The sequence below is a fragment of the Bufo bufo genome, chromosome 9, assembly GCF_905171765.1.
Source record: "Bufo bufo chromosome 9, aBufBuf1.1, whole genome shotgun sequence".
Classification (NCBI taxonomy): Eukaryota; Metazoa; Chordata; class Amphibia; order Anura; family Bufonidae; genus Bufo; species Bufo bufo.
The window spans coordinates 46792742-46820070 of record NC_053397.1 but is presented as its reverse complement, the minus strand read 5'-3'; the positions used below and the strand labels follow the sequence as shown (position 1 = coordinate 46820070).

Genomic DNA, 27329 nt, shown 5'->3' with positions numbered 1-27329 from the left:
ACAGGACCTCTGATGACATCATCAAAGGTCCTTTAGCTTTAGAAAGATAAACAGGAGCAATTAGAGGGCGGGGCCTCTCCTCCACTTCGGGCCCCTCTTTCCCACGGGCCCCATAGCAGTTGCGTGGTCTGCCTATATGGTAGGTACGCCACTGTCAGGACACCACAGAGTGGTAAGGTGACATAGTGTGGAGATGGCAGTAGCAGCAGCATCAGGATACCACAGAGTGGCAAGGTGACATAGTGTGGAGATGGCAGTAGCAGCAGCAGCAGCATCAGGATACCACAGAGTGGCAAGGTGACATAGTGTGGAGAAGTGCAGTAGCAGCAGCAGCATCAGGATACCACAGAGTGGCAAGGTGACCAAGTGTGGAGATGGCAGTAGCAGCATCAGCATCAGGATACCACATATGGTGATGCTGCATATGTTGACGCTGGGCTGTGGTGCCAACATTGTCACCCTGGCCACGCTTCACCTTCTGCCCACATATTCTACATATAGCCATGTTAACCTCCTCCGACGGCTTAACAAAAAATGCCACATCGCAGAGTAGGTGATTTTACCCCCAACAGTCCGCACTGACTGCTACCGCTGCTGCTTCCGTGAATCCCTGCACCACTTCTTCCCGGGCAGGTAGGCTGCTACGAAGCAGGTGGTCTACCACGGGCACGTTTGGCTCCCAACCTCCCACTGCTGCCACCCTGCTGACTCCCAGTCAAGATTTCAACACATATTACCGCCGAAGTGAACCGAGAATATATTTTTCTTTCTGTACTGAAATAGGCCACTAAATTCTTTTGCCACAAATAACTGCACCAGTGAAGTGTGTATATTTTTTTATTTCGGTACGCTTTCAACACATATAACTGCAGAAGTGAACTGAGAATATACTATATTTTTCTTTTTGTACTGAAATAGACCAGTAAACACTTTCAGCAGAAATAAATGCACCAGTTAAGGATGTAAATATTTTTCTTTCTGTACTGAAATAGGCCAGTAAACGCTTTCAACACATATAACTTCAGAAGTGTACTGAGAATATAGTTTTCTTTTTGGACTGAAATAGGCCAGTAACCGATCTTAGCAGAAAAAAATGCACCAGTGAAGTGCGTATATTTTTTTCTTTCTATAATGAAATAGGCCACTAAACGCTATTGCCACAAATAAGTGCACCAGTGAAGTGCGTATATTTATTTTCTTTCTATAATGAAATCGGCCACTAAACCCTTTTGCCACAAATAGCTGCACCAGTGAAGTGCATATTTTTTTTTCTTTCTATAATGAAATAGGCCACTAAACGCTTTTTCCACAAATAAGTGCATCAGTGAAGTGCATATATTATTTTTTTCTGTACTGAAATAGGCCACTAAACGCTTTTGCCACAAATAAGTGCACCAGTGAAGTGCGTATATTTTTTTCTTTATGTACGTTTTCAACACATATAACTGCAGAAGTGAACAGCGTATATATTTTTCTTGTTTGAATATATATCAGATATAAACCACTAAAGGCTTTTCAACATAGCACTTGCACCCCAAGAACAAATTGCTGGAATGACAGAACTATATAATGGCTATTTGGATCCCCAAATAATCTTTCCCTGCACTTATAAATCGCTTTTCTAGCACTGTCCCTAGCGCCTGCTGATGTCTCTCCCTGCACTAAGATGCTGTGAAATGATTCCTCCCTATCCTTTTCCTGCGCTTGTAAATTGCTTTTTTGGCACTGTTCCTAGCGCTTTCTGATGTCTCTCCCTGCACTAAGATGCTGTGAAATGATTCCTCCCTATCCTTTCCCTGCACTTATAAATCATTTTTTCAGTTTTTTTTTTCACAATGAGGTTTTTCCAATTGCTGTCCCTAGCGCCTTCTTATGTCTATCCCTGCACTCAGAATGCTTGAAAATGGCAGAATCTAAAATGGCTACCATATTTGTAGGACTGTGACATCACAGGGCTGGCTGGCTGCTGATTGGCTGCATGCATGGCATTATGGGTCAGCCCGCCTTCCCAAATTTCCTTGCCCATGTCCTCACAGGTGTAGCCGCCATTGCAGCCGCCATTTTAAGAAAAATTGCGATTCGGTACCACAAAGCCAGAGGAAATTCGCATTCGTTGCGAATCGAATTTTTCCTGAAAATCGGATCTAATTCCACATCGTCTGATTCGATTCGCTCATCTCTATTTATAATAAAACAAAAATCAGTTACTTTTCTGATTATACTTTTCATTTAACTCTTTATTTTAGATTACTGGTGCAGTAGTTTGCCATAATTCAGTCTAATGACAGATGAACTTAAATATTACTTTTGACATCTTGTCATCTAAGTTTCTTCTTTAATAATGAAATACTTATGTTTTATGCCAGTAAAGTGAAAAAAGAAAAAAAAATCAGTTTAGGAGTTTGTAATCTTGACATGCAAAATTGTATTTCATCAGTCATATCTAACACATTTAGTTTCTCTCCATTTTTGTTCACACCAGCTGAAAATAATGACACCCGCTATTTGTAAAAACGGTCTCTCTCAAGCTACACTCTCTGTAAATGGATATTTAGCTGGATCGTACTTTGCAAAGCACAAAGCAAATTTCATCAGTATAATCTCCATTTTAGAAAGCGAAGCACAGGCATTTCTATGGAATTTTGTATTAATGCTACTTTTTAAAAGGATCTTGCCATTTCCTTGGAACAAAATATTGGCAAGCATGCTCAGGCGGGAAAGATTAAGTTTGCTGAATTAACACAGCTTAAATCCCTGTAATGACCAGGATGCCCCTGTCTTCAGATGGTTATTTTGCTAAATATACTTTTGCCTTTGTAAATTTGTGCTCTTAACACCGGCCTTTGGTAATTACTAGCTGGGGTATTCTGCCGTTCTAAACCTAAAAAGAACAATGGAATATAATAAAAAAAATTGATTCTACAATGTAAACTTACTTATAGATTTACATGATGTTTGTACGATTATTTTCTTTGGTGTAATGTACCTTGAAAATATTTCTGACATCGCATGGTAGACTATTAGTAGAATATAGCACATGCTATACACTGCGTGCAGAATTATTAGGCAAATGAGTATTTTGACCACATCATCCTCTTTATGCATGTTGTCTTACTCCAAGCTGTATAGGTTCGAAAGCCTACTACCAATTAAGCATATTAGGTGATGTGCATCTCTGTAATGAGAAGGGGTGTGGTCTAATGACATCAACACCCTATATTAGGTGTGCAGAATTATTAGGCAACTTCCTTTCCTTTGGCAAAATGGGTCAAAAGAAGGACTTGACAGGCTCAGAAAAGTCAAAAATAGTGAGATATCTTGCAGACGGATGCAGCACTCTTAAAATTGCAAAGCTTCTGAAGCGTGATTATCGAACAATCAGGCGTTTCATTCAAAATAGTCAACAGGGTCGCAAGAAGCGTGTGGAAAAACCAAGGCGCAAAGTAACTGCCCATGAACTGAGAAAAGTCAAGCGTGCAGCTGCCAAGATGCCACTTGCCACCAGTTTGGCCATATTTCAGAGCTGCAACATCACTGGAGTGCCCAAAAGCACAAGGTGTGCAATACTCAGAGACATGGCCAAGGTAAGAAAGGCTGAAAGACGACCACCACTGAACAAGACACACAAGCTGAAACGTCAAGACTGGGCCAAGAAATATCTCAAGACTGATTTTTCTAAGGTTTTATGGACTGATGAAATGAGAGTGAGTCTTGATGGGCCAGATGGATGGGCCCGTGGCTGGATTGGTAAAGGGCAGAGAGCTCCAGTCCGACTCAGACGCCAGCAAGGTGGAGGTGGAGTACTGGTTTGGGCTGGTATCATCAAAGATGAGCTTGTGGGGCCTTTTCGGGTTGAGGATGGAGTCAAGCTCAACTCCCAGTCCTACTGCCAGTTTCTGGAAGACACCTTCTTCAAGCAGTGGTACAGGAAGAAGTCTGCATCCTTCAAGAAAAACATGATTTTCATGCAGGACAATGCTCCATCACACGCGTCCAAGTACTCCACAGCGTGGCTGGCAAGAAAGGGTATAAAAGAAGAAAATCTAATGACATGGCCTCCTTGTTCACCTGATCTGAACCCCATTGAGAACCTGTGGTCCATCATCAAATGTGAGATTTACAAGGAGGGAAAACAGTACACCTCTCTGAACAGTGTCTGGGAGGCTGTGGTTGCTGCTGCACGCAATGTTGATGGTGAACAGATCAAAACACTGACAGAATCCATGGATGGCAGGCTTTTGAGTGTCCTTGCAAAGAAAGGTGGCTATATTGGTCACTGATTTGTTTTTGTTTTGTTTTTGAATGTCAGAAATGTATATTTGTGAATGTTGAGATCTTATATTGGTTTCACTGGTAAAAATAAATAATTGAAATGGGTATATATTTGTTTTTTGTTAAGTTGCCTAATAATTATGCACAGTAATAGTCACCTGCACACACAGATATCCCCCTAAAATAGCTAAAACTAAAAACAAACTAAAAACTACTTTCAAAAATATTCAGCTTTGATATTAATGAGTTTTTTGGGTTCATTGAGAACATGGTTGTTGTTCAATAATAAAATTAATCCTCAAAAATACAACTTGCCTAATAATTCTGCACTCCCTGTATAACCTTCCTTGAACCTTCCAAGTGCTTTAGATGTTTTATTGATTTGTGATGCCAAGATTTCACCAATTCCCTTTCCCATTAAAGAACAGAGGGAATATTATGTGGTAGTATGGAGCGAATCGAATGGAACGCCATGCAGTGGAATTTGATCCGAATTTCAGGGAGAACTTGATTCGCCGTGAATCTGAATTTCCTTGTGCTTCTTGGTAGCTAATCGATTTTCCCTGAATGGCGGTAAAAAAAATAAAAAATCTGTAATTTCTCACAAAGTGAATTTCTTTGTAAAATTTGTCGAAGCAGCCAAATTGAATTTGGACAAGAGGCTTCTTCAGTATTGCTTGAATTCATAAAATTCATAAAATGTTAGCACAATTACACTCCTAACTGGTTAAGATCAGTGGTGAAACCACCTCTATACCAGACTACATAGCTTCTATGGGGCCCACTATCAATGGGCTTGTTTCTTTGCTCATAGCATCAGCCCATTAAATACAGAAAAGACAATAAGGGGTTGCCTAGTCTAGTACAAAGTCTGGTAGCAGGCAGTAGTATGTTACAAAAGATAACTCGCCTCTTAAAATGCCCCCGTCCCTAAACCATGGCTCTTGCCAGTCTCTGCCAGACTGTAAGTCACATGGACCCTTTTTGGTAATAAGTTGGCTGCAGTCAATAAATGGCCTTAACAGTCACGTGCAAGACAGGCATATTACTGCTTATGACATTCCATTCTTGCACAGCAAGCACTTTCTAAGTGATATTTTTATTCTGTTGAAGGGGCGGTGCCTGACACAGATTGTTTCTTTTGGTGTTGTTTTCCTGTGTCAGGCCATGCGCCAGATAGACTCTGCACTAGACACTACACACCGGAGCAAATTTACTAATAGTCTCGCACTTTACACTGTCTAAGAATACAAATCACAATCTTAAATTGGTTGTGCAGCCAAAAATATTGATGATCTATCCTTAGGATAGGTCATCGATATTTGATCTGTGGGGGTTCAACTCCCAACACCTTCACCTCTCAGTTGTTTGAAGAGGAGCTGGCCCTCGTAAAAACGCTACTTCCTTTTCAAGATTACACTGTGCGTCGTCTCGTTTCAAATGAATGGAACAAGCAATTGTAATTACACTCTCCTGCCGAGACTTCTGAGACAATGCGCAGTGTCAACTTGAAGAGGAAGTAGTGCTCATACAAGCACCGCCTCCTCCTTAAACGGCTGATCGATGGGGGTGCCAGGAGTTGGACACCCACTGATCAGAAATTGATGACCTATTCTGGGAATCAATATTACAGGCTAAACATCCCTTTTAGTATGAGAGAAGTTACTCTGTGGCATTGGGCTTAATACATTTTGAGTATTGTAAATCCTGCACCAGATTAAACCCAAAATTTATCTGTGCATGAAAAATTCTGTCCCTGCACCAAAAGTTTTGTCCATACACCAAAAAATGTATCCGTGCACCAAAAAATGTATCCCTGATCCAGAAATCTGACTAGTCTTAGACTACACCACCTATAATTTGGTTGGCACATTTTTTGGCACACTGAGGTGCATTTAGGCCGGTCAAGTGAGGAATAAAAATCTTAGAAAAGTATGTAAAACAGTAAATGTGATACAAAGCATGCACACAACTATTTTGACACGGGTTGTGCTAAAATTCCCTAAAAAAACTAGAGCATGATCAATAGTGAATCCACCCCACTGTTTCCATTTTGCCTTGCGTGCTATATGCTTTAAAGTAATATACTGTAGTTAATTACTGGTTTCTTACAAACTAATTCTCTAGGCGACACCCAATTAGCCCAGTAGCAATAAGCAGCATATTTTTATGCTGCCATATAGAGTCGAATCATTGATTGATTAAGCATTTAACCATTTCATTACTGCAGCAGACGGCTTCGAGGCATTGCCATAAGAAGCGTTACTTCACTATTAAACAATTTCCTTAAATGAAACATTTCTTAATTACTCCTACATTCAGTGCGGAACACATGCCAAAAGGAGATCCCTTGGCAGTTATACCAACTAGCATATATTATACGGCATAGATCTGAAAATATTTCCATTTTCCTCGGGGCATTGCTCAATAACTCAGCTCTTCCTCCTTTTTCGCAGTTAAAGGAACACGACTGGATTTCCAGGGTGTTTTTTTTCCCCCTTCATTTCTTTGATTTAGGCAGCGCCGTCATCTTAAGCTTTTTAAAGAAACAATTTGCTCACTGAAAATTGCTATGCCGAAGTGCAGCAGTTTCATTGCAGATGGCACTTTTTACAGCGCTATGTTTTAAGCCTAATATTGGATTCTTACATTTTTCCAAACAGACCTCTGAATTGTATAAATTTAGACTAATCTTTTTAAAAGTGGTGGCTACGATTTGGGAAATGACAACAGGAAAGTAAAGTTTGGCTCAAATTCATCATCTACGTGGTTATTATGCAGATGTTCTGATAATTTCATTCCTCCTGCAGTGGGCATTTTCCATACTGATTGAGGTTTGAGAATAAAACAACTTCTACAGAACAATTTTATAATCTGTATTTCCATCAAAAGAGTTATGATCTCTCATCTTTTTTTAGGACAAATCTCTTCTGGAGATAATGTAGACGGCAGAAGACTTATTTTTCTTTAGTGGAAAGAAAAAAAAATCTAATTCACATTGTAGGTAATTTTACTGATGATTTCAGCAGAGTGGAGGAAATGATGAATAGGGTAGAGACTGTGACAGCAGTGTTACTTGGATTTTATTTGATGTTCAATTATTCTTTATCATTACATAGTTTTACATGGGCTTCCAGGAAATTTTTCTGCATTGTATCTTACTCAACGAATACAATAGAAAGCAGCTATAACCATAAAATAGTATGTGTTTCAGTACTTACATTTAACACACACACATATGTTTACCCTGCTCTTTTGGAAAAAAAGTATTAGGATACCAACACTTATGGAGTTGGCCCCTGTGCAGCGTCCACTTTTCTGGGAAGGCTTTCTACAATTTAACGTGTATGGAAATTGTTTCTCATTCATCCAGATTCCAGAAGATCATTTATAAGGTCAGACTCTAATGTTGAATGAGAGATCCTGGCTCAAATTCTCCATTGTAGTTTATCCCAAAGTTGTAAGATGGGGTTGAGGCACCCTCGGAGTGGCCCACAGAGGTACAGGTGAATCCCCAGGGGGGGCCCTGAGCAAGGTAGGCCCCTTGTCTTCCACTCCCTGTACAAGTGGCACATAACACAATAGACTTGCTGCACTACATATAGATAGGCAGTGTACAGCACCTCCACCAGCTTATGTTCATATAAAAACTGGGTAGAATATTTAAGAAACCCCCCCAGTTTATTATTATAGACATGTTCATGTGGCTGAGATGACTTCTAGCTACAGAGGCACGACAGCCAGTGTCCTCTTTTCCTAGAGACCTGCCTTCTTAAAGTTGCTGCTGGGACCCCATAATGAATCATCGTGTAACATCTTGCTGCTGTGTGGGGAGGCAAATATGGTGGGACCCCAAATAAAATTTTACTGATGGGCCCTAGACAGCCCAGTCCAATATTGGGTTGAGGTCAGGGCTCTGTGCAGCCAGTAAAGTTCTTCCACACCAAAATAACCTAACCATCCTTTTATGAACCTTGTTTTGTGGACTGGAGCACAGTTATAGCAGAAGATAAAACTGCCCTCCCTAAACTTGGAAGCATATTAGAGATAAGAAGATTTCTTAAAATTTGTTTCAGGTCTGATTTGCTGAATTTTTGTACAAATTGAGTCTACCAAACTCAGATATGCTCCAATTGCCCTGAAAGTTGATATACAACACTCTCAGGTCTCCTATTTTTATTTACATTATTTTGACAGAAAAAGAGAAGGAACTAGTATGCTACTCAGGGTTTCTGGGCAATATACTGCATATAAGTTGTCTGGTGGGTACTCTTTCTCACCATGGAGAGTGCCTACTATGCGTAGCTCATGTGCAGAGTATTGAAGGTCAGGCAATGCCCCTCTGGGTTTCTAGAATAGATATTTAAATTTGTTTTCCTAAGACTATTTGCTGCCAGCAGATGTAAGATTGCCTGGCTTATAATACTCACACACATAGGGGGTCAGTTATTAAGCTGAAATACCAATATTATTAGGTGTATTTCAGGCACAGATTGTTGCACCACAATCTGTGACTTCTCCCCGCTCACACCAGGTCTAAAAAAGTGAGTGTGGCATGGGCAGGAAAGGGAACGGGTCGGCAGGTCTGTCTCATTCACAATCCTCTACACCTGGTTTAGGCGTAGAAAAAAGATTTAAATGTAAGACATCTTGGAAGCCTTCTTACATGTAGAACTGGCTAGTTCCAGGCCAACGCCTCTTCATAACTTCATAATCACCGCCAGCTTAGGGGTTTAATAAGACCGGCATCTAAAACGCTGGTCTTAATAAATGTGCCCCATAGAACGTATACTAGGTACTCTCTTATGCTGATTCACCTAAAGTGAATAACAAAAAACTATTATATAGAATCCAAATTTTTGGGTAAATTCATGACGAATTCCAAACTTGTAGAATTAATTTGCTTATCCCTAAAGCATGCAATTGTCCAAAATGTCTTGGGATGCTGAAGCATTAAGATTTCCATTCAATGGAGCTACGCTTACCGATAAAAAACAACCCTAGCACTTATACTCAGCTGTCTCTAGCAGTCTCACACAGTTGAAGAGTTGCAGAGTTGTAGAGTAGCTGTGTGCATTTGTGACCCCTGTACTATATAAATGGGGGAATATAGGTCCCCTGTTCTTGTAGTCTTTGTATCCTAAGTCTTTGCAATGGGACAGCCTACAGCACTTAGACATATACTTAACAGCAGCCATTTATTTCCTAGGAAACTGTAGTCTAGAGATGGCATTAATTTATGAAATGATGAAAGGATGTTCTACTGTACAAAAGTCACAAATTTTTATGCAAGCTACAATTTGCACAATATTTTGAGACTTTTTAATTTTTATCATGCCATTGCCACTTTATTCAAAAGTGTTTGGGGATTAGTGGGAGGGGCGTGGCCTTCCATGGATCAACAAATTTACAAGAATTTCAAAAGAAACTGGCATAAATTATAATACCAATCTACACCATCTCATAGCTGACATATATTAGATTTTCTGGCATATGGACTGCCAGAAGATGTACCAGATGTATTAATAGACCTGTGCCTGTTGATATATTTGCCACGTTTTACACCAGTGCACTTTTTTTTAAGATGACATATGAAACAATTTTCCACATGGACTTCTTGGGAAAGTGTTTTAGGCATGCTTGTTAACTTGTCAAGACGTCACTGGGAAGGGAGGTCGAGAAGGTTAGCTTGGACCATCACCTATTGTCAATAGTGGATCTTATATTTTCTACTATACAGGTATTACCTGTTATTCTAATCCTGCCTATGATGACTGCTGAAAGAACAGAAAGTATCAGTCTATCATTACGCTCAGTGGTCATTGCGAAATCTGCATCATTTCAGGATTATTTAAGACACTGACAAATCTTAATGGAAAATTATATAACAAAAATATACTTCAAAGTATATATAAAAAAAGTTTAACTTAACATGAAAAATAATTGGTCATTTTTTTATGATATATTCCCTTTAATAATTTCTACCAGCTGAATGTCTGAGTATCAGTATATTCCAAAAGATGAGCAACATTTGTAACTTTGGCATGGACCAACCATTGGTGAGGTCCAAGCATCACAATGTTCTTGCTGGTAATATCACAATAAAAAGGTAATTATCTTGTGACACTAATCATTAGGAATCTAACAAATCAGAGTGAGCAGAACGATATTTGACTATAATAAATATAAAATTATCAACAATAAAAACATCTTTTATAATTGATGAAAATATTTTTTCATACACGTTGTTAAATATAGATATCATTCTCTGTCTTTTGTACTATTGCAAAAGTTGGAATGATACAAAAGTCCATATTATATTCTTATGTGTGAATCTTAAAGGGGGCATTGGAGATTTTCATATTGATAGCCTTTACGCTGCATAGGCCTTCAACATCTGATCAGTGGAGTTCTGACTCCTGGTACCTCTTTTGATCAGCCGTTCGAAGAGGCTGCAACACTTCTGTGAGTGCCACGGCCTCTTCTTAGGCCATTGACCTCACGCTCATCAGTCGCATGGCCTAGGCACAGCTTAGTCCCATTCAAGTGAATGGGCCTGAACAGCAATACCAATCCCAGTCGCTATCCAATGGATGGTGCTGTGCTTGGTAAGCTAAGAGGAGGCCATGGTCCTCACCAGAGTGCCGCTGCCTCTTCAAACACCTGATTAGCGGTGGTGTCAGACCCCTGTGAATCTGATTTTGATGACCTATCCTGACGAAAATGTATCAATATTAAATACCCATACAACCAATTTAATAGGCAAGTAAATGGGGTATTCCAGTGGGGAAAAAAATGGTCATCTATTCATTAGATAGGTCACAATTGCAGGATCAGCAAGCGAGGTAAGTTTATTTATTTATCAGTTTTGCTTATAAGAGAAAGACTTCAGTTTCAGATACTGTTTAAAGAGAGACTCTTAAAGGGGTTATCCCATGAATAATGTAAAAAATGAAAATCTGACATCATATAGAACATGGAAACCTTTTTCTAACAAAGCTAGAACCAGCCCTGTACCTCACATGGATCCAGAGATCTCCCCAATCATTGCTCTGCTGGATTTATATCAAGCTGACAGCTCAAGGGGAGTGTCTTTTCTGCTGCAGCTCAGGAGGCGTGTCCATGCTCTGCCTATCACAGCTCAGGATACAGTTGAAAGATGAAACTGAGCATGTGCAGCCTTTTTAATGAGCCAATCAAAGAAATAAGAAAGTGCCACTATATGGATACATTTTATTCAGCTATACAAAATGTTTACAAAATGCCCTTACAAAAATATTCAGATCAAGGTGTTGAAAACTGTAGAATATTTTTCGGGAGATAACCCCTTTAACTGAAACTACAGCTACACTTCAAAGGAAGGTTTATAATATGATTTTATTAAATGTTATAAGTAGTATATCTATAGTATAGCATCTCTATATGTATTTTTAGCAATATAATGTAGTTCTTTTGCACTTATCTATATACAAACGTGCACGAAATCCATTGACTTATTTGGAGTTTTTTTCTGCTTCCTATTCATTTCAAATGGAGATTCAGCACTGATTCTGCCCCAAGATAGGACATGCTGCTTCTTTTTTACACGTTTTCTTTTTTACATGTGTAAAAAAAAAAGAAGCAAGTGCTGCGTTCCATTGGAGCAGATTTTGAGGCAGAAACGCTCCAAAATCAGCGCCAAAAAAGTCTGTGTGAACTGGCGCTAACTGGATTCTCAAAACAACCAGGAGCTTCTCAAAACAACCTAGAGCTTCACAGGCCAGAAACAAAATGGAATTCAAATGATCAGAAACTAAGGAGGTTATTTATTAAGGTCTTAGTAACCACTGCACTGGCAGTGGATCTGCCGAAGTTATGTAGAGGCCCCGGCATCCACCGCCAGTTAAAATCTACGCCAGCTTCCTTGCTGACGTAGATTTACAACATTTTCTACACATAAAACAGGCATATAAAATGATAAATGAAACGAACCTGCCGACCCTCCCTTTCCCACCCACGCCATGCCTCCTTTTTTAGACCTGGTGTGAACTGGGAAAAGTCATAGATTATGGCGCAAGTAACCTTTCCACCACAATCTGCGACAGATTTACGCCAGAAAACTGGCATATATCTGATAGTAAATGACCCCCTAAATCTTTACACTTCTGATCTGAGGTCTGATGGTGGTCCAATCTGAGGCTGATGGAGGTTTGGGGGGGGGTAATTCTGAGGTTGATGGGGTCTGATCTGAGGCTGATGGGGGTATGATCTGAAGCTGATGGGGGTCTGATCTGAGGATGATAAAACTTGGGGGTCTGAGAGTTTATTTTGAAGTTCATGGAGCCTAGGAGTCTGAGGGTTTGATCTGAGGCTGATGGAGCTTGGGGTCTGATGAGGGTCTGATCTGAGGTCTAATGGATCTTGGGGTCTGTTGAGAGTCTGATCAGGGGTCTGATTTTGGGGTCTGATCTGAGGTCTGATGAAGAATGGGTCTCTGATTTGGGTTTCTGATGAGGATTGGGGGTCTGATCTAAGGTTTGATGAAAAAATATTGTTTTCTTATTTTCCTTCTCCAACTCCTAGGTGTGTCTTATAGTCCATAAAATATGTACTTTTTATACAACTAGCAAAATGGAAATTATAGAAATAATGACTGAATATGAGAATTCTACTGATAAAAATAGTTAGCAAATATCAGCCGTATTAAGGACTGATAAAAAGGCGATGACATTGCCAGTTTCCACAATACAATACTGTAAGCAAATAGGATATTGGGCAACCAGTAGAATGACATTCATTGTAATCATAGCTTGTTGTGCTGTCACTCATTTTAATGCTGCACATACCGATTCTATCTATTGCAAGGTCAACCATTGTAATGTGTCCTGTTGAATGTATCTTTTTTCTTTATTGTGATGTGTTAATTGTAAGAGGTAGCGTTTTTGAAGAATCAGTATTTAGGGTACTTTTTATCATCATTTCTGCCTTTAGCATTTTTTTTTTTTCATTTTGAGTTTTCAAACTTTTTTAAGCCTTGTATTGTTTATGAAAAAAAACTTCAAAAGTACATTCTTTTGGTGTAACTGGAAAAATAAACTAAATGTCCATGATGCCTTAATGTTATAGGATTTGCAGTGAAAACACTTATGTACACAAACTGTTTGTGCCTTTTACATCCACCCAACTCCCCAATTTACAAACCTACAAAGTTTGGTCAATCCTGCATGTGTTTTCAATGGCAACAGAGGAAAAAGGATCAGTTGTTGAAATGGAGCTTGCCAAATCCTTCTTTCCTTCAACACTATCTTTCAGGGGCAAGAAAAGAGGCACCCATACACATTTGATGGTGTGCCATAGCTACTAAAGTTGACAGGTTCTGAAGTTGATTATTATAGATGAGCAAATTTCTCAAAATTTGTTTTGGGTCTGATTCGATCAAATTGACCTTCAGATTTAATTCAGTCCAAATAAATTTGGTTGGGCTGTTCTATAGAGGCTATGACTTATCCAGTGTCTCACACCTACAGCTGTGCTAGAGGAAAGGGCCACCTACAAGGTATTATGGTCAAGTCTGTCGTGTCATGTGCTTCTTCTTCTCTGCCTTCTGATCTGTAAAATGGCATGTCATTTATAAAGACTTGTGTGGGACAAATCCCAAAAGTTTCAGACTTTCCGAAATCAAAAACTTTTGGGAAATTGAATAGCTATGCCTATTCATGGAGAATCAACTTGATCATCTGTAGTGATTTGTATGTGGATTGTAGGCATTTTTTCTTAACATTTTTAGTTCCGTCTTGCCCTTTCTTCTCTTTTACTATATCACGTCACCTTATACCTCTAACTGATTTGCTGGCATTGAGAATTTTTGTAGCATTGAAGACTTTAGATCAAATTAATGTTGTAGAAGAAAAACTTACTTAGAGTTATAAAGGACTGGGAACATGATGAGGTGGAGGATGCTACCTAATGGAGCCGCTGAAAAATTGTAGCACACTCTGGCCAGTTATCACCTACAATTGCCTTTACTCCCAACCTCAAATTTTCTTTAATAAGTGGACCCCTATGGCTGTTTAGTGAAGAAAGAGGTACATTGCATCACTTCAATCCTCCTTTTGGATGCTATGGCCCAAGACATTCAAAGCCAACTGGCATAATACTGTAAACTTTTAATAAATGTGTTTGTTACTTTTACACGGATGATACATGGGTTGTATAGGGAACTATCACAGCTGCTGGTGAGAGCACAAATACAGAACTCACAACACTGTGTCTATTAAGCTCCTTGAAATATCAAAGTTTATACTGGCACTGTGTCTGATAATATGAGTTACAGCACTGTACAGAAGGAATGGCAGCTGCTTCCTCTCCACCATGGCACAATTTTGGCACCAGTTACATTGTTGCTCTGCTTGTTCAGATTGGCTCCTGTACATAAGGTCAAACCCACCAGGAAGTCAGTAATTGGGGCCGATTTCCATCAGAGCGAGGAAAAAAAAACTATAAACATGCTGCTAAACAAGGGAGAAACAGAATGTTATCTGAAAGACAGATGGGTGTTTGTGATGTGGGATCTCAAGTTATCTATTACTCAAAGATCTTAAATCCTTGGCTTAAAGGGAATCGGTCACCACAGACTATTTTCAGTAGTACATGAGTAGTACTGCACATAAGGAGTCCAGATCGGCATAGTTTATTCTCCTACTACTCCTTGTTCCCATGCTGTCAGCAGTCAAAGCTTCGCTGCGCTAACATAATGGAGAGGGTTCCTGTGCGCATGCACAGAAGTCCGGACAATGTATTTCAGTACAGCTTTCAATGCTGACAGTGGTGAAACAGGGGTCAGTAGGAAGATAAAAAACTGTGATCAGTACTCTTTATCTGCAGTACTACTCATGTATTACAGCAGATAATAGTCCGAGATCGTGATGACAAGTTCCCTCTAATGCTGCACAGAATACTGTCTTACCTAGAGGACACAGTGGGGCAGATTTAATTAACAAATGCGAATAATATTGGGCACATTTTGCACCGAGAAATTGGCGTTAATGCTTTATTTATCCCATTTATCAACTGTTTTATACACTTTTCTATACATTGTATACCTTGCTCAACAAAGAATGGCGGTTTTGAGGAAGGCATGTGGCTAAGTATAAAATGGGCATGAAGCAAAGGCACCTCCATGCTCCAACATTTTGAAAAATTTTTGGAGTAAAGCTACGCCAACTTATAGGTAGTGAAAACTTAGACTAGACAGTTTTTTTAGTGCAGGGGCACATAAAATATTTGATGCATGGACATATTTTTTGGGTGCTCAGATACCGAATTTTTGACCCACAAACAGAATTCTAGCGTAACTATGGCACAGGATTTATGACACTTCAAATTTATACATGCATCAGAATAGTAAATCTGTCCAATATTAAAGGGGTTGGCCTATCTGACATTGGTGGCATATTCAAGTGATATGCCATCAATGTTTGAAATGGGCCAACCCCTTTAAGACTGTGACAGATTAGCTGGAGGAGATCATTGCATGTAAATGCATCGGTCTACCCCGCTAATCTGCTTGTACATTTGCTTTAGACAGTGCAAAGTATAACACTATCAGTAAATCTGCCCCAGTAATATGATCATTGTCAAGTCTTTGTTCTTAGCTTGAACTTAAAGAGGACCTTTCACCGATTCTTACCCTATGAACTAAGTATACAGACATGTAGAGCGGCGCCCGGGGATCTCACTGCACTTACTATTATCCCCGGGCGCCGCTCCGTTCTCCTGCTATGCCCTCCGGTATCTCCGCTCACTAAGTTATAGTAGGCGGAGATACCAGTCCCTAAGTTATGGTAGGCGGAGTCTGCCCTAGCGCTGGCCAATCGCAGCGCAGAGCTCACAGCCTGGGAGGTTATTTTCTCCCAGGCTGTGAGCTCTGCAATGCGATTGGCCAGCGCTAGGGCAGACTCCCCCTACCATAACTTAGGGAACGGAGATACCGGAGGGCATAGCAGGAGAACGGAGCGGCGCCCGGGGATAATAGTAAGTGCAGAGAGATCCCCGGGCGCCGCTCCACATGTCTGTATACTTAGTTCATAGGGTAAGAATCGGTGAAAGGTCCTCTTTAAAGGTGTTATCCTATGACTAATATAAAAAAATGTAAATCAGACATCATATAGTACATGACAATCTCTTTCTAACAAAGCTAGAACCAGTCCTGTACCTCACATGGATCCAGAGATCTTATGTTAAGCTGAAAGATCAAGGGGAGTGTCTTTTCTGCTGTAGCTAAGGAGGCGTGTCTCAGCTCTCCCTATCACAGCTCAGGAGGCGTGTCTCAGCTCTCCCTATCACAGCTCAGGAGGCAGTTAAAAGATGAAACTGAGCATGTGCCGCTTTTTCAGTGAGAAGGACAAAGAAATAAGAAAAAAACTAACAGTAGGTGGCGCTATACAGATACATTTTATTGAATAACGCAGTGGCTAGGCTAAATTTTTTATTACAAGCAGTTACAAAAGTATTTAGATCTAGGTGCTGGTTTGAAAACTGTACAATATTGGTTGTGGGACAACCCCTTTAATTTTATAATGTTTCTGTGATAGCGATAAGTGAATCACTCAAAAATCGACTCTATTCAGCCAATTTGGTTGTCCAATAGGATTCTGGTTTGTATATAACACCCTGAGGTCTCCTAGGACTCATATTTTTTTCTTTTTTTTTCTCACTTATTACATATTTTTTTTCTTTCTCTTTCTAGAATTCACCCACATCAACACAAATAATTTGGATTTGGATCCACCTTAAATTTCTACAGAATTCGGGTTGAATCTGATTCCATCTATTCACACATCTCAATTCTGTAACAATTTATCATAAAAATAATCTGGTCCACAGATACAATGTACACATTATACATAAACCAAAAATTTTTCTAAATATAGCCAATGACGTGATTGCATACAGGATATATACTTCAATCAGTGGAAGTGCTGATAAATGAAAGATGCTAAGAAGCAATAAAGGTTTGATTAAGAAGAAATCTCATTAATATTTTAGCATTATAGCAGCAAAGGGATTTGAGAAGAGGACAGATTTCCTTTTTAAATTTAGTTGGCCTTGTGTGCAACGAAGTCAAGTGGATTGACAAAGCATTTTTCATGGTGGCAGCCTGTGGATATGCATTGAATGACTTGACTGTCATGCAGCTTCAAAGGCAGGCCGTACGATTTCCTTCATATCTTCAAATTCATTATAAGACACTCAGTAATTTAAGCTACCCACTACTAATAAATATATAGCATAATGCAGAACTATTCTTCCAATCAATCCTTCTATCTCTTTATGTTCCTATGGCTGCACCGCATGACTTCCTAACAAGTAGCAGTCCATTGACAAGGCATTAAATTGAATGCTTTAGATTAGGTGTGACCACAAAGGTTGCGGGCATAGTAGTTGTAAATTGCCACACCTAGACATTTCCCCCCATAGGAAATAATGACTTCAGATTCTAAAGAGACATTATTTTTTAACAGTGGGGTTTGTCAGAGTCTCCTACATAAAAAAATGAAGAATTAACCTTTGTAATGGCAAGACAATTGTATATTTCTTTTTCATTTTAAAATTTCTTGAATTGACTGGTCTCTGATGTTTAAAGCAAAGTATGGAAGAAGTAAAGTAAACAAAAACATGACCTCTAGGACTCAGTCAGCACTTTCAAACCTTTTTACCATGGAGAACCTCTCAAAAAAATGAAACCATCATCCTCTAGAACAGTGGTCTCCAACCAGTGGCTCCCGACCATCGATGTAAATTGCATGTGGCTAACAACTTATGAAAGGTTGGGGACCTTTCTATTGGTGATCTAAAAATGGTGGTTGGGTGTGGAAGACACAACCAGGCGAAACTCAGACATCCTTTCCATGGAGCAGATGACAGTATCACTTGTAAGGGTAGGGATGTTTATGCTGAATCCACTGTTTCTAGCATTTATGAGGCATTATTTTCAACTTTCTTCCATTAAAATATAAACCAAGTGATGATGCAAACTCAAAATCTTTTATTTTTTTATCACTTTGCTAAATACACCTGAGAGCAAGGGATCATTTTTAATAACCCCATTCTGTAGGGTGGCATTTCATACTTCAAACCATTATATTATGTTCTGTCCCTAAAACGTTATCATGAACATTTATTATATTCTGAAGGCTCCGCAGATTGCATTGTTTCATTAAGCAGCCGTGCTATCTTGTAATTGTTTAAACATAATGCCACTGTACTATCAAAAGAAAAGGTGAATTAATGGCATTTGCAAATGTCAGAGATTATCTTAACACTTTTATTACAGTTTATAAAAGTTGGTCTGGGGCATTCTATTACAATTATTTCCACCAAAATTGGTTATCTCAAGAAATTGCTAATTATCTTCAAATGACAGTGGGAGAATACTGTTAGCAAGTTGCTTAGTTACTTGCATAGTTTACGGAAGCCACCTGCAGGCGAGAGTTGAAAATATCACGTCATGTAAAAACATTATTAGCTGCACATCTATTTATACCCCTGTAGTATCATCTTTATAGGCCAGATGCTGCGTCACTCCTGCCATTTTTATTGCAGAGATGTCTACACATTTGTGTTGATGACTAGAGATGAGCGAATTGAATCCCACGAAGTGGAATTCGATCCGTATTTCAGGATACATTCTCCTAGAAGCCGAAATTTCCTTGTGCTTCCTTTCAGCGAATCGATTTAACCTGAAATAGTATAAAAAACTAGAATATTCAAACTGACCTCCTCCATTTGCTCGCGACGGGCCACCAGCCTTCATCTTGCTTGAAGATCTCGGCCGAAATCCCGTGCGGAGCGAGATTACAGGATTTTGGCCGAGATCTTCAAGCAAGATGGCGGTGGCTGGCCCGTCATGAGCAAATGGAGGTGGTAAGTTTGATTTCATTTTGTTTTGTGTTAATTTTACACTCAGATGCCGCGATCATGTATGAACGCGGCATCTGAGGGGTACAATGACGAGGATAATGCTATCGCAGCTCCCTGTCATTGCACCCGCTACTTAGAAAAAAAATGTGCTTCGTTACAAAGTAATTAGTCACTAAGCGAATTATTTTGTGAAATTCGGCGAATCAGCCGAATCGAACTTTTAAGAAATTTGCTTATCTCTATTGATGACAATGATGAATATTGCTATCTTTATTGTTTTTACGTAATTTACCAGTATCGCAAAAGCATGCAATTTATGTTAACTAGGAGGGTCCCCCAGACCTCAACTATCTGTTGTTCAAGATGGTATATTATGGCCCCTTTCTGCTTCCCATCAAAGTAGAGCTATGTGAATCTGGAGATAATTACAGAACCATAGTAAAAGGGAATCTGTCACCACAAAGCTTGCTATGAAACCATTTTACATACCAGATGTGTGCTTGTTATATGGCGTTGGTCCTATATCCATGGTTGGCCCCATTGTGGAGAAAGTAGGATTTTGAAAATTTTATTTTATGCAAATTAGCCCCTGGATGCAACAAGGGCAGTGTCGTTGCAACTCGCTGTACCCAAGTCTCCTCCACACTTTGATGGTCAGGGCCTGGCAGTGAAGATGTACTCATGCCTTGCCATAAAGTCTCCTGAAGTCTCACAATTTCTCATTCGCTTAGCTGTTCATAAGACAGAGAGCTTCTGTGCTGTACTACGCTTTCGCTGGACAGTGAAGCTACTGAGCAATCATGAGACTTTGAGAGACTTCAGGGCCAGGTGTAAGTACATCTTCACTATTTGGCCCTGTCCGTCAAAGTGTTGTGGGTACATCAGGGAATAAAAATGGGCAGAGACTTGTGTGCAGCAAGTTGCAATGGCACTGCCCTCGTTTCAACCAGAAGCTAATTAGCATAAAATGAAAACCTAATTTGTCCACAATGGGGGCTACCATTGGAAATAGGACCAACACCATTGGAATGTAGTGACAAGTGCACATCAGGCATGTAAGATGGTTTCATAGCGAGCTAAGTGGTGACAGTTTTCCTTTAAAGGGGCTGTCTAGTTTAGAAACTGACAACCCCAAATGTTCTTACCTATACATCACCCGTTCACCGCCATCTCTGTGCTGCTGCCCCATTTCTGGCTACTTCCAGACTAGAGGTGGTTTGGCTCTGTGACCGCTGTGGTCGATCACTGGGCTTAATGGTCACCTTTTCTATGGCAGCATGTCACTATGACATCACTAGCAATCTATTTGCAGTGTCCCCACTGAAAGTGGTAAAAGTGTTACTGTACTGTACAGCGTATAAACGCTGTGTTTTTTTGTCCCATAAGGTTGTATAGGGAATGTAAGGGTTCCTAGTGGCTATGCATAGCAGGATTCAACCTTTCCTCTGTAGCAGGAAATGGAAATTAGGCTAGTGTGAGCTGTGGATGAGCGTACAGCAAAATAAATCAAATAAAACCGCAGCACTCGCTAGTCCTCAATCCATGCTGTTTTATTCACCAAAAAAGTTAAAGTAATAATTTATGTGACATCCCATGAAGGAAAGAGGTACTGAAAGCAACAGAAAGTTGAGCAACCTTATACAGAGGATTGTAAAGTATTCGTTAGAGTGAATTTACATTGTGGCTACAGGCTTCTCTGCATGTTGTGGGAACAAATAAGCCTCTGGCTACCCATCACAGCTAAAGACTGTAATCCACTGAGGATACTACAGAGGATACTACCCACTAGAAATCTCCAACTCCATATAAAACCTTATGTGACAAACAGTTTAAATAGGAAAGTACGTTGACACTTTACCCACTTGCAGTGGGGACACTGCATATTTAGACTGAGATGTGCTGATATGTTTTGTGCCTAAAAGACTCCATGTGGGCGCGCACTTTTTGTGACTATTTTGCCACTACTGTGTCTTTCTTTTCTTTTCTCCCCAGTCTTTTGTTGGGGTACGGCCACAAAGTCAGGTTTCTGCATGCAGTTATGGAAGTGAAAATCAGGAGTGGATCATAAAAGGAGAGAAAAAGCATAAAGGACTGATGCAACTTCTATTTTTTTTTTATTCACTCCTGATTGTGGCTTCCAAAACTCCATGTAGAAACCTAAAATAATTGTTCAACCTAAACAAATGTATGGTATATATACGGTGTATATGCAGTGACCAGGAACGGGTATGCTGACGCCACTTTTGCAGTGGGTCAGGATATGGGTGGATAATAGTTTATATTTTGTTCGTGACGCCAATTGCAGCATGCGCAGGGTACTACCTCAGGGCCCTTCCAAGGTGTTATAACGCACGTCCCAGATTAGGAATGCCAGAGTGGTGTAATGGCTTATAATGTCTCTATAGAGTGGTGATAATTGTGTCAACAGTGTCTCCTACCTGGACTCCTGGCTCACTTGCAATAAATTTGAGTGTAGTGATAGTAGGAGTAATAGAGGAATTTTGCAGCAGAAATGATGTCTAGACCTTTAGATAAAGTTCAAACGTTTCTTTACTGAAGGTAACTTGTATCCAAGAAGTATATAGCTTTGGTCTCTGGTCCCAGTAGGTTTTGGCAATAATTGGCAGGAATAAATCTTCTGCACTTTAAAGGTGATCTTGCAGGATAATTCGTCTGCTTGGTAGCTCTGTAATTGTGGCAGGAACTAATCTTTTGCACTTTTCTATATCTTCTGCTTTGTGGGGAGGATATGGCTTCTCCTAGGTCTCTGGACTTTACTCACAGATGTCTCAGGGAATTCTTTCTTCCTGGAACTCTGGAGATTGTCTGCTTTCATCTCATCCACCTGAGGCTGCAGGTCTCAGACTGGGAATTTGATCAATGTCTCAGCCGAGACAAGATCCTGGCTTTCTTCCCTATGCAGGGGATCTCCTACACACACACCCTACCCCTAGCAGTGGGTGGGCTATACTGACCATAACTTCCTTCTCCACCCAAGCTGCAGGATGTGGGAACAGTCCACACCTCCACAGAGGGGGAGCTAAACTGGAATAATCCATTCCTAGATTCCCTAAACTGATACTAGTACCTTACCAATGCATTGCTGCCACCTGCTGGTCAACCTGTAAGATTACAGGGAACATTGTATTTAACATGGTTTTACATGCACATTTGTGAAGACATGAGCAAAATCATATCAGATGACAATGTAAAGGCTCTTAGAAGATAGTAGCGGGGTAGAGGCATGTAGTAACACAACTCTGGGGTGTAATATATATATACTTTATAAATATGATAATATGTCAGATGTCTTATCTATAGATGTGTCCTTCCTTGCCTTTCCTCTCGCTTGGACATGTCCTTTTATGTGTCAGGAGATGACTAGCTTTACAAAATAATAAGTTATTGTGATTTTGTGTCATGAGATCTCTACTCTATATGTGTCTGTTTGCATCCACCCAATGTTTGTGTTGCGAATTGCAGCATGTCAAGGCTTATCCAGCATCACGCTAATGTCTTAATTTGAATGGTTTCATGAGAAATCTGTATGAAATTAGGGATCAATGTTACCTGTGCAGGAACATTTTTGAGCAAAACCAGGTTTTTAATTTACTTAATGGACTGGGCAGAGATGCCACAAAGAAGCAGTGTGTATTGTTCTTCTACACCGTTTGCAGAGCTCCCATGAGCCCACATCGGCTTTTCCGTAGGCCCGGCCAGCTGGGGCCGACATTTAGCACCATCTCACCATGGAAACGACGGGATGGGACAACCCCGTTAAGCATCCGTATAAAGTGTAATTACTGCTTAGGTTTCTTTTTGGAACTTTTTAAAAAATATTTCAGGCTCTTTTTATTGCAGCAAGAAATGTAATTAGGTTATTAAGACCTTTGTGATAATATGCAATTGAATAACAGGAGATGGGGACAGTGTATCTCGGTACCATGTGGAACAGATAATGATCTTCTGCAGGGTTCTAACAATTCTTATCTATTACTCCATTTTCTGTTGGAGGAAATGTCATTAACAGAAGCTGTAGGGAAGCCATTAAATAACCAGTGGTTTATTGCATAAGAGAATAACATGCCTTCAGCTCGCTAAAAATGATGCAGCTTCCCATTGCCTAATATCGGAGAACTTTTTCCCATATGAATGTAAATTATGTGATGTTTATAAAATCCGTTCTATATTTACAGCTTATTTGCTTTTATGACGGCTCATACAATAGTCAGCATTCAGTCATGTATTCTGACAGAGCATGCAATAGTTAAGTAGACTCACCCGCTTTTGCTAGTTACCCATCCCAGAAGGATGTGGTTGTCCCACCATAAGAATCCACAGGATAAGGGATAAGTATTGGTGAGGTTCCTACCACTGGGATACCAACCCATCACCAGAATGAGGAGCCAGAGTCCCTAGAGTGAATGCAGCAGAGGTTGCTCATTCAAGTCTATGGGACTGCTGCTCCATTCAAGTCTATGGGACTGCTGAAGACAAGTCAAGTAAAGCACTCAACTATCTCCAGCTGTCCCATAGAGTTCAGTGGATGCATGCATGACCACCGCTCCATTCACTCTGGGGATCCCACCCCTCAGTCATGTGATTGGTGGGGGTCCCAGCAGTCAGACCCCCAAATGATCCTGTGAATAAGGGATAAATTCTTATGGTTGGGCAATCCCTCTTAAGGAGGCCATTAATATTAGACTTAGGTTGGGCAAAGCTGCCAATTTTAGTGACCGGATGTTCAGATAGACTGAACATCAGCAATACTTTCTTCTATAGGTAAAAAAAAGTCGCAAAATTTATCTGGCAGCAGCTTATTTCCTTTCTCCCTCAACTTGAGCATGAGTATAGTGAAATTGTTGGGAATAATTGTTGGATGAATGAGCATTTGGCAGCATAAAGGACCTTTTTCTCATTGTGGTGCAATCATGAAACTCTGCACAGGCTCACTTCACTCATTAGTAAGAAGGTTTGGAGCTGACTACCCACAGCCTCCCCAGGGGATTCTTGGTAACTGCAGAAGTTACCTCTATTTTACCTCTAAAGTAATCAGAGTTCTTCATAGAGAGTTAAATGATACTTTAAATGATACAATTGTAAAATACTGCACAGTAAGCTCTGTAGCTCCCCCCCAGTGGCTGCTGCAGAGCATTTGTACTCAGCAACAGAAAAATTGAACTATGGCTGCTATAATAATGCTAATATAATGCTATATTAAAGGGATTCGGTCTACGTAAAATTCACTGTTAAAACAGGCACAATGTCTTCTACTTTGCAATTCATTACTTCAGTGTGGAGAAAAAAGTACTTTTAACTAGTTCAAGGCCTGGCCATTTACCCCCCTTTCCTGACCCACATTTCTTTGTCTTTTTTTTTTTTTTTAAAGCACATGCATCTCCATAACTTCTGTTGTCTGTTCAGTTATATAAATAATAAACATTTTTTTGTATTATTGATTTCCCAACTGGGGTTGGCATATTAGTCCTAGTTACAGGTGTCATACAGCCCCCAGAGGGGTTTTACCGCACTGTACAACCTCATCACAGAGCTGAATTGAGTCTGATAAGAACCAGCAGCTCTCGCAGGCTCCAGGCCTTTGGCGGTCACATAACTGCTGGGTCTGCTGGGGAAGGTTAGACAATGAAAAACCACTCCTGCCTTCTCTAAGGGCCCATTCACATGACTGAATGGTCACCATGCCCGTACTGAGGACAGAAAATTGCGGCCCCCCAATACATGGGCACTAGCCATGTGAACTTCATGCTGCAGATGTGGACTCATTGACATGAATGGGTCCATTAATCTACATAATACGGCAAAATATAGGACAAGTCCTATCTTTTGCAGAGCTTAGACACAGATTGGAAGGCCACAGAAACACTCGGAAGCGCTTTCGGATTTGCGGTGCTTTCTCACCGCAAAAGATAGGACATGTCTTATCTTTTGCCGTATTTGCCCTATTGCCGTATTTGCCGTATTTTGTGAATCACGGACTCATTCCAGTAAATGGGTCTGTACCGCAATACGGGATTCACATGGCCGGTGCCCATGCATTGCTCACTACTATTTGCTGTCTGCAACATGGGCATGGTGACCATACAGTTGTGTGAATAAGCCCTAAGGGACAGCCGGCTCCCCACTCCTTCGGCTGCATGATTAGAGACAAAGGCGGCATATTGCTAGGATATACCCCCATTGAGGTGGGACCTGCACCTACACCGAGAACGGAGCTGAGAAGTTGGTAGCCTGAGGACCCCAGGTTTTTACCGGATACGGCCACCACATGGGCTCTCTCCATATTACTGAATGGGAGCGCACCATGCTTGCGCGGCCACCGCTACCATTCAATTCTATGGAGCTGATGAAAATAGTCGAGCCAGCACTTGGCTATTTTCAGCTGCCACATAGAAATGAATGGAGGATGGATGCGCATGCGCAGTGCGACCTCCACAACTTTCGGGTCTCTGTTCTCAGTGTATGCGCGGGTCTGCACCAGTGGTGGGTTCTGCACCTATCAGACAATGGGGGCATATCCTAGCAATATGATTCCATTGTCAGAGATGGGAAAACCCCTTTCTCTCATCTGTCTCTGGACAAGAATGCCCCCTCCTGGCAGGAAGCAGGACCAGCCCACTCCTACCAAGAGGGAAGGAACAGGAGGATTAGCTGGAACAACGACCAGAAGCATAAATAAAATACATAGCATTGTAATACAAAACTATTTACAATTGTAGCACCCTCAGGGATAGCGAGAATTCTGTGCGGGTGCAATGTGTGAGGTGAATGCATTGCACCCGCACTGAATCCGGACACATTCATTTCTATGGGGCTGTGCACATGAGTGGTGATTTTCACGCATCACTTGTGCGTTGCGTGAAAATCGCAGCAAGCTCTATATTGTGTGTTTTTTCACAGGCCCCATAGAAGTGAATGGGGCTGTGTGAAAATCGCAAGCATCCGCAAGCAAGTGCGGATGCGGTGCGATTTTCGCGCATGGTTGCTAGCTGACGATCTTTATTATTTTCCCTAATAACATGGTTATAAGGGAAAATAATAGCATTCTTAATACAGAATGCTAAGTAAATTAGGGATGGAGGGGTAAAAAAATAAATAAAATTTAACTCACCTCATCCACTTGTTCGCGCAGCCGGTTTGTCTTCTTTCTTCTTCTTTGAGGACCTGGAAGAAAAGGACCTTTGGTGACGTCACTGCGCTCATCACATGGTCTGCCATGATGGACCATGTGATGAGCGCAGTGACGTCTCGCAGGTCCTCAAAGAAGAAGAAAGAAAACAATTTTGAAGGTACATTCTAAACTATTTCATTTCTATTATAGGCAATGCCATCAGACCGATAGCTCTCAGGGCAGTCTCCGCCATTGCTCGTTCCATTCCAGGATTTCCCATTTTAGCCACTGGCGGAATTGACTCAGCAGAGAGCGGAATGCAGTTTCTTCATAGTGGAGCTTCAATACTGCAGGTAAGAATTATACTTTGATGTATAAACTGGAAGGTGGTCATGTGAATAATGATGAAAGTAAAAGCAGTGATGCTGTTATACACAGCGCCACGAATGATGTATGGTATTGCAGCACAGTCACATTTAAAGGGCGTCTGTCACCAAGAAGTTCAGTGTTAAACCGCGCAATGCCTTGCAGGTCTAGATGAGCTGAATGTAATGATACCTTTCCCATAGCGATCCATTGCTTCATTTGGGAGGAAAGGTATTTTAAATGCATATGCAAATTAGCATATGGTCCTTCATAATTGACAGGACCAGGCAAGATGACTGTACAGGAACCTGGCCCTGTCAATCAAAGTGTAGAGGGTGCAGCAGTTTTATTATTTATTTATGCACTTATATAGCGCTGACATATTCCGCAGCGCTTTACAGACATTAGCATCCAGCTGTCCCCAATGGGGCTCACAATCTAAGGTCCCTATCAGTATGTCTTTGGAGTTGCAGAGAGAGCAGAGCCTCTAGGTGTAACGGCAACGCCCCCGTTGCTCCTGGAGGCTCATTTGCATATATTAAAGCATCATTTTTCTCAGCAATGCGGGCACATATGAACATGGAACCAACACAGACGCCTTCAGCTAACAAGCACACATGTAACAGGTCAGCCAGTGCCATAGGTACAAAACTGCTGACAG

The 27329-nt window shown here is 40.6% G+C and overlaps 1 protein-coding gene across 1 annotated transcript in view; it reads left to right on the top strand.

Moving 5' to 3' along the window:
* The window catches only part of DPYD (dihydropyrimidine dehydrogenase), a 1571083-nt gene that overhangs the window by 1252759 nt on the left and 290995 nt on the right, over nt 1-27329 (top strand). Inside the window, exon 19 of the mRNA XM_040406865.1 lies at nt 26513-26655. Coding sequence (XP_040262799.1) covers nt 26513-26655 — 143 coding nt within the window. The remainder of the gene's footprint in view (nt 1-26512; nt 26656-27329) is intronic.